General features: G+C 35.7%; 1 protein-coding gene across 2 annotated transcripts in view; it reads left to right on the forward strand.

Moving 5' to 3' along the window:
• The window catches only part of DCP1B (decapping mRNA 1B), a 53,682-nt gene that overhangs the window by 18,182 nt on the left and 22,921 nt on the right, over positions 1 to 12,579 (forward strand). For both annotated transcript variants that reach the window (XR_006165533.1, XM_042795185.1), the window contains exons 4-5: positions 6,861 to 6,927; positions 9,115 to 9,250. Coding sequence is in view for 1 of the 2 variants with exons in the window: in XM_042795185.1 (XP_042651119.1) it covers positions 6,861 to 6,927; positions 9,115 to 9,250 (203 nt within the window). In the remaining variant the exon portion in view is untranslated. The remainder of the gene's footprint in view (positions 1 to 6,860; positions 6,928 to 9,114; positions 9,251 to 12,579) is intronic.

Here is a 12,579-nt window from a genome sequence, read left to right on the forward strand (position 1 = left end):
CAAGTTGTGCCTTTTTTGCCTCATGACTGGCTCTATCTGGCAGTCTGCAAATTGGTCACCCAACTTTCATGACTGGTAGACGATGGCAGGGATATTTCAGGGTCTATCCTGTTAACAAGTGATTGTTTCTTGTGTTGATTTTTAAGGCATATTTCCAGGCACAATTAAACAGATGGTGGTGAGGAACTTATTCTTTACTTCATTAGTATTGCAAATCGTTGCCCACTCTAAAACCACCTGCTTTTGGGGAAAGGGGTTTTGAGGGGCTTTTGCACTTTGTTGGAGTTTTTGTTGTATATTTTCTTGTTATTTTGGGGTGGGATTTTTTTAGGTAAGTTACTTGAACTGTTCCCTCCTCACTTGAATTTGACTGGTCAAACTGAAAAACAGCTTTTACATGCTCTATGTGTGATCATCAGTTTGCATTAAGGTGTCTCTGAGCAGGATTCTTTTCCCTTTAATAACTGGCTTTTTTTCCTGATTGCTCATATATAATGTATAAACATTTGAAATAATGGAAATATCAAGTCATCCCTTCCCTGGCCATATTGAAAGTTCCCCAAGTAAGTGGATCAGGAGCTTTATCAATCTTTAAATGAAAGAACAAGTGTCTGATGATTTAACAAGTTGGGTTTTTTCAGCAGCTTTTTAGGAATTTAAGGTAAGCTTATATCAAACTACAGGTTTTTGTTTGAAAAACTCTTCCTTTGCTTCAGTTTCTTGGCATTTTTGTGCCTGGGACATCATAAAAATTTTGGTGCCTCTCTAAGAACTTCCAGAAATAACAGGATGTATCTAAGCTGAATTCCCACTGTTTAGAAACAAATATGTTTGTTTTATATTTTTTTTTGTATTGTGTTGCTTTTCACAATGTAGAGCAGCAAGAGACCTAAAAGTTCCAGTCATGTTGGTGAGACACATGACTATCAATATGGTATAATAGGATGAATTTTTTTTTCTATTGTTTTGTTTTTAAATACCTAAATAGCTAAGCAAAATCTTGTTTGAAAGAATTTTAAGGCTGTAAAGAAGTAAAAGAACTTTTAAGGCTCCTAAACTAGCAAATACCAAAATGAAGTCTGCTTGTGCAATCTCTCTTTTTTGCTTATGAAATTTTAAATTATGTGATCATCTTTTGTAAGAAGGACTTAGCTTCAGTTATCAAATAGTCTGAATGGCATTTATTCAAAGAGCAGCCACTCAGTATCCCGTTTTTTCCTTGTTACTGATATGTGGGTCGCTTGCTTTGTTATATACCACTGAAGTTCTGCACTAGAGACATAATTATTAATTGCTTTTTTTCTTGTTGTTTTCTGTGATACTAATCAGTATAATACCTGATTACTTGTGAATAAGCTGAACTGTTGTACCTTGCTCAGATTAGATGTATTATTCTTCCCACTTTAGAAACTGGGATTCTAGGACAGCATAGTTACAATTTAAGAGATCAATTAAATATAGGGTGTCTGACTTTAAATGAAGCAGGCCTAATTTTTCCAATGTATTTATCCTTCATATGTTGAAAACCACTTCTTACAGACTTCGACTGTGATTATAAGTAGCTGCTGTTTTTGCAGGTCATGCAAAACCCTGGTTTGTAAGATTCAAAAGATTTGAATCTTACACCCAGGTCTAGGACCTCAAATCAAACACGGGAAAATGAAACATACACCATCAGTGACAGCCACTTAAGATGACATTTCACAACTTGCATATCATTGCATAATATCTCTGGGGCAGTGTCAGGGATGGAATTGAGCTTTCCAAGATTGCGTGCAGCTGCCTTAGCTGCACGTTTTTCATATCTTCTTTCCTTTGTTGAAGTCCTCTCTTGTGTTATGCTATAGAGCAGAGTGTAGAGCTTCAATAGGCAAATCTCCTTCACTACTTGAGCCTGAGCAAAGTGAAAGGAACATCATATGCTTGTACCATAATTGTAAGGACATGGACAATAGGGTCACGTTTGCATTGGAGTACAAGAGCACAGAATTAACGTGGCATGCTTTAATTCATCTTTTAAGTTGAGAATTCATACATTAAAAGTTTTTATTGTAGATATAACCTACTTTGGTTCTTTTTTTCAGTAGGTCCTGCAAAATGGAGGCTGCAACATTCTAAACAGTACTAGAAAAAGAAATGCAAGCATTGATAGTTTGCTGAATAGTCAAATACTACATGAATGTTGGACAGCAAAGAGAAAAGATGACCAACATAAAGGTTTCTGGCTACCTTGTAAGATATGCGTAGAGAAACTGCTTTTTTTAATATAGCCAAGTGTGGATTTACATATTCAGGAGTTAGAGTCGAGGCCATAGTTAGGGCATAAAGTACCTTAAGAAGCATATCAAGAATAAAACATGAAGGTTGAAGAATAATTTTATTTAATTATTTATTTGTTAATACCAGCAAGTGTAAAACAGTTTCCAGGTAGAAAGGGGTATCTAGTCAATAGTTACAATATTTCTGTGTTTATTTTAACCAAGCTTAAATACTGTATGCAGTCTGTGGAGCAATAGCTTAAAATTAATGTGTTGCAGGTGCACTGAAACTGAAACTTTGATAATGGAAACATCTTTCTGGGAGATAAAAATCTAACAGCTAGAAGTTGAAGCTAGACAAGTGAAGAGAAAAATAAATAATCCTGTAGGAATGCCTTCCTTCTTAATAGGATACTTAGCATGAATTATGAAAGTTGATAAGAAATTCTTCATCATCATCATCATCATAAATAAATAAATGTTTCAGATTTTGAGAGGTTAGAAATTGTCATCTGTAATTCTGGTAGATAGCAGCTGTCAGCTTCTGCTTATAAATAGTGTTGAGTGCTCTAGTGTTTGTGAGGACAGGAGAAATCTGTAGCCAAAAAATTAAAATTGTAAGGCGGAAGCTGTAGAATTGGCTCTGAAGTCGTGATTTAAAACTTAAATAGTATACTTCCTGAAATTCAATCACTGAGCTATATTAAAGGACCTTCACTGATTTTGTTAAAATTTTTCAGTTTTGATTTATGTGTAACCTACCTTTTTCAAATTTTAAAGTTCTAAAGACTGTTATCCCTTAATATTTAATAATTTCAATTAGATTATTTAAGTAATTATTTAGTTTATTTCAATTCAATATTAATTGCATCTTGTTGATTTGATAGGTGCATTATATCCTTCTAGTTTTGTGTCATCTTGTTAACATCATAACTTTGGTGCCTTGTTTTTTCTTTAATGGGATCAATTAATTACTAAATCTTATTTCTTTTAGTAAATGACTTTGAAACTATTGAAAGTGGATGAATAAATGTGTACCGTCTTGTCAGTGTAAAAGGAGCTCTCCATATTGGGCTTTTGTTAGCTGCTTTTCGTGTAACTGGCTCACTTGGTTAGCAGAAAATACTTGACTTTGATTTGTTTATTCTTTTCCTGTTTTTTACAATAATCTCTTTTGGATAACTTTATAGCTGAAGCTGGGCCTAAAAGTGACTTAATATTTCCTCTTTTGTGCAGCAGTAGAAGAATTTGCTTTGTGCCTCTGCTGTTTAGTGATTCAGTTGTGCCCCCGCTGTTCCATGATTCATTTTTAACATGTGAATATTTTAGTGAAATTACCATTCTACAGATGATACTTAGATCAGGATTTCCTTTCTGTCAAACAGTCTGATAGTGATGGAAGGCAGATAAAAGTAATCGGTTTAGATTTAATCCTGATAAGACATGCAGTGTTTTTCATACTGGTAGAAAGCTTGTAGTGAAATTTGTATTGTACGTGTATTTAGTTTGTATTAGTGGAGAGCATGCCAGATTCTTAGCTTGACAGTTACCACTTGTAATCTTAGGTTCTTTTGATGGTCCTGGGGTTTTATGTTTTGTCATACAGAAAAAAATAATTTTTTTTGCCATTTTGTGTTCTTCATTAATCAAAAAGATGGCCATTAATAGACACTTCTACTACTATTATTTACATTTTTGTTTCCTTAAACATAGATTATAGCTGAATATAATACTGTAGTATAAATTTACACCATGGTTACTCCAGGTGATGAGCAGCCAATATGAAACTGTACGTTTGTGTACTTTAGATACCAGCTATCTCAGATTTCCACCAAATTACTGCCTTCTCACTGGTACATCGTTCTCTCATGCATGAAAGAGCTCAGAATACATTGTGCTGCAACAAACGGAGCGGCTCTGTGATTATTTCTCAGTGTATTTCTGAAGTGTTCCCATCTGTCCAGAACAGATGAAAGAAGTGAGGAAGGAAGAAGAGGAGGACTGTCCACTTCTGAAAGATTTCACTACTGAATGGGTGAGCTGTAAGCTCAGAGGATGGTGGAGTTTGGTCTTAGCTCTTTTTCAGCCATGCTTCCTGGTCTGGGTTGAAAGTACCGTTTAACTGAGGTGAGAGAGTAAGTGTGGGTGGGTTTGAAGCTCGGCTAATGTCTAGGCTAAAGATCTCTGGATCTGCAATATCCTCACTTAAAGCTTCTGTTAAAACGTGATATATTGTTGGGTGGTGGTTTGGTCTGGTGGGACAGGCAGTAATTAATGTCCTTGTTCCGTGATCTGAAGTGGGTGTGCATTTGTTTGAATTTGATTTCAGAATATTAGTTATAGTTCTGTAAAATCTGAAATGGGCTTTTATACTGGTAATCAGACAGTTTACTTGTATTGTCACTGAGTTGAGTTAAACTAGCGTGCTTCTGCTGTTGATTCCAGTCTTTGAATTTTTGATGGCCAGCAGCACTGCAATATTTCCATGGGACTGTCGGCTCACAAATTTACCAGATATTCATAAATACTTTATGACATGTTCAATCAATTGGCCAAAAGATGAAGCTGTTCAACTTGTCTTGCATATTGGTGATGCCACCAGCTGTGGTAGACATTCAAAAAAAAAATGAGAGCATGGAGTAGATGGCCAAAGTTTCAATACTCTTCTGCATTGGAGATTCTTTTATAACAAAGAAGAACCTTGATTAAACCAAATTTGACTTGTCTGGGGTTTCCAGTCTGCTTGTTGTGTTATTGCATTGAAGAATATAGGGTTACTTGCAATATGGATCAAGTTTTCAAATGTGTTTCGCAAGAAGGATGTGTAGTTTTGCATAATAAGTTGGTGTTTTGGAACCCTGTGAATCATTTACACACTACACAATACAAAATTCTGCAGGTTTTCAGTTTATTATTGGATACTTATTGGAATGTGTTAGAATGTTAATGTCTATTTTAAATGCATATTTTAATATTAATATGTATGTTACAAAACAGATTATTTGAGCAGTTCAGATCAGCTCTTATGTTGCACATTAATATGCACCAGTGGTTCCACTATGTTGCTTGTCATTTTTTAGGTGAATACTAGAAATCATCATCACACTTCTCACAAGTTAATCATAGAAAGGACTGTACATCTTTTAAAAGTTATTCATTGTATGTCTACAGGATGGCTGCTGGTTTGTGGGTTTTTTTAGGCTTTTCACCAGTATGCTGTATTAAACAGTTGAACCATTTTTAGTTATGTAGAAGACAACACATGGCTCAAAATTTGAGGGGGAATGGAGATAAGTATTACACTTATGTCTTACAAACAGCTGTACATTCGTTTTCTTTCCAAACATTAACAAAGCCAAATTCTACTTTGTATGCCATGATTTTGGTTCTGTGGAATGGAAGAAATGATTGCTTTTGGATTCTGCTAATATAAGGAAATATTACATGATCAGGGTCAGTGTTGCAATAGCTTTTAAACAGGTACTCAATCCATTTATGCCCATTTGAAATAAAATCTAGCCCCTACTATGTTTGAAGACATGTTAGGAATTGCTATTTCTTCGTAAGATTAAGGGAAAACTCTTGCCTGCAGTATGGTAGAAGGAAGGGGGAAGAAACACAATGGCTGCCTATTTGCTACCATGTCATGTAAAGGGAACGTGGACACTACACAAGGTTGCAGTGACAGAGATGGGAAGATCCATGTTAAGCCTTTAAGTGCTTCTCCCTTCCTCTTCTCCCGGCAGATTTGTGCCCAAGGTTAAAATTAGGACAGTTACTCTGACAAATGTGGACAGTTTGTTTTGAGGCTGTATTGTAGATTTATTCCCAGGCTATGTTATCAAAGCTATATAATATGATTGTGAGTATAAAATGCCTGGTGTTTATGACAATTGTGGAACCTGCACTAACTACAGTTCCATTATGACTATTACCATCACGATGGTTTCTTAGCTGTGTGTGTGTTTGAGAATCTTGAACTACTAGTAAACTTAAATCTGTTGTTGCTGGGCAAAGCAACAGGCACTTACTTTAGTGGAGGTCTGAATTTAGATACAGATTTTCTAATCCTGGGTTTGGCTACAGATAATTACTACTTTGGTGGTGAAAATAATGGGCAACATTAAAGGAAATCTGCAGGGAGGCAGAGGTGTGCTTGTACTACTCTAACAATTTAGATGGTATGTAAGACAGACCTGAATGTTGCTGAAAACTAAACAGATCTTGCTTTTTTACATATGCATGCAACACTACCTGCAGTATACTAGCTTCTGGAGTCTAATGGATATGATACGACAACTGAAAAAAATGACGGAGGAAAATGTTTTAAAAAGACCTCTGGTTTAGTGTTCTGAAGAAGAGGATCAAATACATCTGCCTTTATTGAAGGTTCAAGAGCTTGTAATTTATATCCTTAGAGATATGCCTTTGATCTTTTTTGATTTTGGAGGATCTGAGGTGTCATTCTTACGTTTATAGATGGGGAAAAGATAAGACACAAATAAATTTAAAAATTCCTTTACAGGTCACTTTTAACTATCTACCAGGTAGAACTGCTGTTTGAGAAGATGCTCATAGTTTGTGTTTGATGTGCATTTACAGTGTCCATATATGGGATTTGGTTTTATGATAAGGAAGAATGCCAAAGAATTGCAGAGCTCATGAAAAAGTAAGTGATGGGTAAACAAGACTTTTTGTGCTTTTTTTAATGTATGTATTTCTGTACATACATGCACATTATATTACTAGGATGGTCATACCTTTCTACTTCAAGCCTGTATTTATAGATTTTGTTGCAAGTAAAGTTGTCATGGCTGCATTTTGTATAATCAGAAATATGTCACTGTATTGCAATACCTTTTCATAATTTGCTGTGCAGCTTTCCAGCTACATCAGAGTGTAACAGTTCACGTGATTTATCTCCTGATGACTCCGAGATCTGTTCTGAAGATTTGTATTCTTTGGGGTTTTAATACATTTTTCAGTTTGGGGAGATTTTATTTTTTAATGTTGCTGTTACTTATTTTTTCTTCTATAAGTGGAAGTGCAGGCTATCATGAAAGGATACTGTAATAATACAATTTCTGTGGTTTTTATCCTGTCTACATCATGGCTGAATTCCTTCTTCCTCATTTCTTAGCAATATGTACAAAATTCACTTTGTTTTTGGAATATAAAGCAAGACTTTAATTAGCTCTGAATTCATTACTTTTATGGACATAATAATACTATTTTATACATGTTTTACAACCTTTAATTTTGCAATCAAGTTAGAGATTAAAATTTTAAACCGAACTGTATTCTCAGCTGTATTTTAATCTAACAATATCATGAATAGTTTTTTCACTCACTGCTTTCTTCACGTGTCCAGGATGGACAGGGCTCATTCTTCTGCTCTACCCTCTGTTTGGCCTAATAATATTGCTTGTTTGCAATAATGCCTTTCTTATGACTATATTTTGCAAGTTTTCATGTTTGTTTGGAGGAGGAAGGAGCTGAAGTCTTACAGATTTTATCAACATACACAATCCACATTTTTTAGAGCTATAATGTGGAGGATATAGTAAAGAGGCCTGATAGCACCAGGCAGAGATTGTATATACCGGTTTTCTGTGGTATATAGGGTTGGACATACCATTGTGTCACAAGTCTTTTAAGGGACAGGAGGAAGGATGACATCGAGCCAGGTCTTTGTCATCCCAAGAAAAGCCATGGGAGGCAGATACAGTCAAGCTGACAGCATTAAGTACTAACAGAGCACAATGCAAAGGCACTGTCAGACCTGTGAATCTCTGCTTTTCAGGTCATCTGTCCCAGTCTTAGCAGCTTCTGTAGCCAGAAGCATGCTGAGGAGGTGATGTCAGGTTTGATTGCCAAAGTTACCAAGTGCCCAAAAGACCATTTATGTCCCCTGCAGTACAGGTCCAAAGAAGGCTCATCCTCGCACATCTCGGTCCATAGCAAAGTGTTTTAACTCTTCTACCACTACGTTCCAGATAGGATTTTTAAAAATACTGAATGGCAAGGTAGTCATGTTTCCTCTCTATCTCTTTTTAAAGTAATACCTGCTGCTTTTCATTTTGCAGTGACAAAACATTGTGAAACACAGACTGTGACAGTGGTGGGGGTTTGTTTAGGGGGTTTTGCTGTATATCCTACAGCTCTAAAATGAGTCTGTTGTGACCCAAGAAATAATTGATGGGGATGAATTTATAGAAATAATCAATGAACCCTATGAAACCCAGGGTTTTGACAGCTAATTTTAGTTAACTAGCTCAAGTTTCAGTCGGTGGTGATTAGGTACTCTCAAACTGCTAATTTACTACAATAAAAACTAGTTTTCAGAGGATTCATGCAATTGTAAACCACATGTAGTGGTTTATAATAGCAGTGTTTCATATAGATAAAAAATGCCCTGTCGCTCAGCCAATTGGCTTCGTGTTTTAATTCTCAGCATTGTACAATAATAATAAAACAGCTGGGGCAGGAAATTGGTCATTTGCTAGTAGTTAATGACTGATTTGTGTGTATTTGCCATCCTCCACCACCAGCAGAACTGAATAACATTATAAATTCCCTGTTCTTTCTGCGTATAGAAGTTGTGACTGAGTTACAGAAATTTTAGTCTATGCCTAGTATATTCAAGATTGGCAAAAATTAATCTCACACCTGGTCAAATTATGTTTTAATATAGAACTTTATTTTAATAGAGACTTTTTTGCACATGTTTTATTGTAGATGGGGAAAATGAAAATATTTGAGTTTTGATTAATTATTGTAAAGTAGTTATGGTTCAACTGTCTATATTTTATCTGTTTTTTGTCTTGTATATTCTCCTCTCACCTCCAATTTTCAGCCTAACTCAGCAGGAACAATTCAAAGCACAGCAGGGCACAGGAACAGGAGTGTCCCCAATGATCATGAATTCTGCTAATAACAAAGAAGTGGATATCTTACGGATGCTTACCAAGGCCAAAGATGAGTATACCAAGGTGAGACTTGATGTCTATAAAAAGAGAACATTTCTTTTTGACAATATGATGGTGCCAACTTGCTCACAGTTTACATTTTAAAATATAAAAGGTTTGTTTTGTTTTTAAGTAGTTTTACTCAAAGTAAAACTGGTGTGGGACAGTGTGCTCTCTCATTTAGTGGCTGGTAGAAAAGTTTTGTCAGGATTTGCTAAAGATTCAAGAGAAAACAATGCAGCCAATAAAAACTTCTGGAAGGAGAACATGTGTATGACTGTTAATTTGTTGAATGCTAGGTGGTAGGAAGAAGTATAAATTGGCTTTCATTTTGACCCCGAGAGCTCATGTGCTTGTTGCTTATTGTGCAACACCTGGTAGTTGTATCCTCTCTCTGGGTGAAGCATTCAAACCTGCTAATAGTTTCTGTGGTTTGTACAAATACCTTCCTTCAGAGACGACCTTTAACAGTGAAGTTACTGCTTTAATTGTGGTTCTTCTCTACTTTCAAACACTAATGGAAGGAAATGAAAAGGTTGAAATGTAGTATGATTTCAACCCATGTGCTGCTTTGGTCTTCTGAGGCTTCTAAATAAAGAAGTAACTAATGGACTAATAATGTTCTCTATTATTGAGCAATCAAAAACGTTTTACTTAGGGGAATAAAAATCTAATAATTTTTACTATTCATATATAAACTGCAAATTGTTACAGAGCCTGCAGGTTCCTACAGCCATTTCCTGTATATCATATGTGCTGTCATGCAATAATAAAGCTCATAAGTGTTCTGGGTCTAGAAATATATATGGCTCTTAAACACAGGCATTTTAAAGAGAGAAAAAGTGATTTTTCTGAAATGTGGCTACTAATAAGATCCTCAAAAATATAATAGTGAACTGTTTGAGTTATGGTGAAATCTAGCCCTTTTTGTTGTGGTATAGCTTCTTTTGAAGCTTAGGACCATCATATTTTCTATACTAGGGGTTTAATGTATTACAGCGGACAAACACCTCCAAAACCTGGTATCTTTTCTATGTTTTAATGCTGAATCAGTTATCTAGTCTTGGCATAAAAGAGTGTGGTTTGAGATATTATAAAATGTTTAAGCAGTTTTCATTACCTTAAAAATACTGTAAATGGAAAAATGGAAAAATGGAAAAATACTAGGTGGTCTTCAGATCCTATGAGAAGGAGATAATAGATCTAAAAAAAGTTACCTTCCATTTCTACATTAGCACACAGAATATCTAGACAAAGGATAGGAAATTTTAGAATATCTGTTGTTTAAATAATAGTGGTTTGAATTTTTTTCCATGCAAATATGATCTTTTCAAAATTTTCCTCTTGCTTCATATATTTAATCTTTCTGTATTTAAGGAGTTGCTAAGGAAGTAACATGAAAACTTCATCTGGGTCATGAGTGCTAGGAGTACTTGACCTCTTAAGAACTGGATTTCTGTTTTTTCTTGGTTTATTAGTAATATAAAATTGAGAAAGGTGTGATAAATGAAGGCAATGACAACAATTTTTGTATTTAATGTCAATATGTTTCAGAACAGTCATGCTTTTTGGCTGCTTTATGACATCGACTTTCTTGTCAGTGTATGTCTTATGACTTACAATGCTGATGTGCTGAAATCAGTTATGAAATATGTTGTTCTCCTTTTTGAATTTTGTGCAGTTTAGGAGAAGCGGATGTTTTAATGTGTTGGGAGCTATAGAATATCAGTTTGCAAAGCACCTAAGGAATTTTGCTCAGTTTCTTAGTCCTATGATCATTTTTTTTTTTTTTTGTAAGAGTGTAACTAACTTTGAAGGGTATATCTCATTCCCAAGTTAAATTACAGATTTAGAGGTTACATGTAAAATAAAATACATAGCCTTCCCCCTCCTTTTATTAATGAAGCTTTAAGCTGCTAAACCACTAAAGTATTTTTTGAAAAATGTACTGCTTATGCACTTGCTTTCTCTTGATCTCTGGTAAGAAGTGGTGGTATTAGCTGTCCTCATAATGATAGCTAGGGAGATAAAGAGTTGAAGAGCTGCTAGGGTACATAACGAAGCATGGCAAAATGTGTTTTTCTTTAACCATTGTGCCTTGTCTCATATTACAAGACAAGCTCTGGTTTTGCTCTGTGCTGCACGGTTCTTTTACAGATCTACCCATTTATTACAGCATCTTTGACCTATTAAATGTCAGATTAGGTAGATGTCCTTTGGCTGATGTGCCCAAAATAACTGAAACTTCCTTCTTCATTACTAAGGACACACAACCATTTGATAAGAACGTAATTTCTGGTAACAAGCAATCATGGCCTCTGGACTTCTATTTATGTTCTTTGACTGCTTCACTGTCTTTCAGCAAAACGTTCAAACAGTACTGCCCTGCCCAAACAGGAATATAGTTTTTAAGTTTTCAAGTGCCTTAGCTTTTGATTTGTTAACTGTGTGAAATACTTGATAGTAGGATCCAGAAGGCCTAGCTTTCCTGAGGGCACTGTGCCATACTCAGCCTGGATGATGAAGAGTCTACACTACTGTTCTTAAACAGTCTGAATTTGTTCTGAATGTGTCACTTAAGCAGGGCTCTGACTGGAAATCCTTGCAGCTAGTGCTCTTCTTTGAGAGTTCTTGTCCTTCTTAGTTCCTCTTTTCTGCTAAGTACCTTGTACGCCTTCATGTGACTGTTCATTAAATTCACCTTGTGGCTGCTTTACATCAGCTACGTAGAAATCTCCAGTTTCCAGGGCTTTTTAGCTCTGCACTCAAGCTCTGACAACTTCAAAGTCCTCTTCATCACTTTTAGCACAGACATCTATCTGCAGAGCTCTTCTAAGTTCCGTCGTTTTGGCTGACCACTTCTTGTATCAGACCTTCTAGCATCTCCTCCTTGTACTTGACAGGTCTTTGCAGCTCACATGTCTCAAAAGTCAGGGTTTTGCTACAAAGCATGTGATTGAGATGTGGTATGGTATTTGCTTCAGGAAAGCTGCAATACTGAGGTACCATGCTTGTCCATTGTCTGTTTCCTTTGACAATGTCCTGCTTACCTTGAGCTTCATAATTTACAGGTAGACTATGAAATCTCACAGCATGGAGCAGTTGTTGCCTCAAATGTCTCTGACTACCAAACTTTCCTAAAACATCCTCAGTGATTTTTGTCTTGTTTTTGACTGACATTCATCACATGTCTGGTTTTTTTCCAGTGTTGCTTAGCCTTTCTTTGACTTGATCTTAGAACCTTTTGATTTGTTATGCATCTTTTTTAGGAGCATAGCTTGGAACAAGACACATAACTAAAGGACAGACCTGTGAAGAAAGATGTAATTGTCAGGTGTTGTAGCTGATGAGTA

Source organism: Tyto alba, unplaced genomic scaffold (genome assembly GCF_018691265.1).
Source record: "Tyto alba isolate M040663 unplaced genomic scaffold, T.alba_DEE_v4.0 Super-Scaffold_21, whole genome shotgun sequence".
NCBI classification, from domain to species: Eukaryota; Metazoa; Chordata; class Aves; order Strigiformes; family Tytonidae; genus Tyto; species Tyto alba.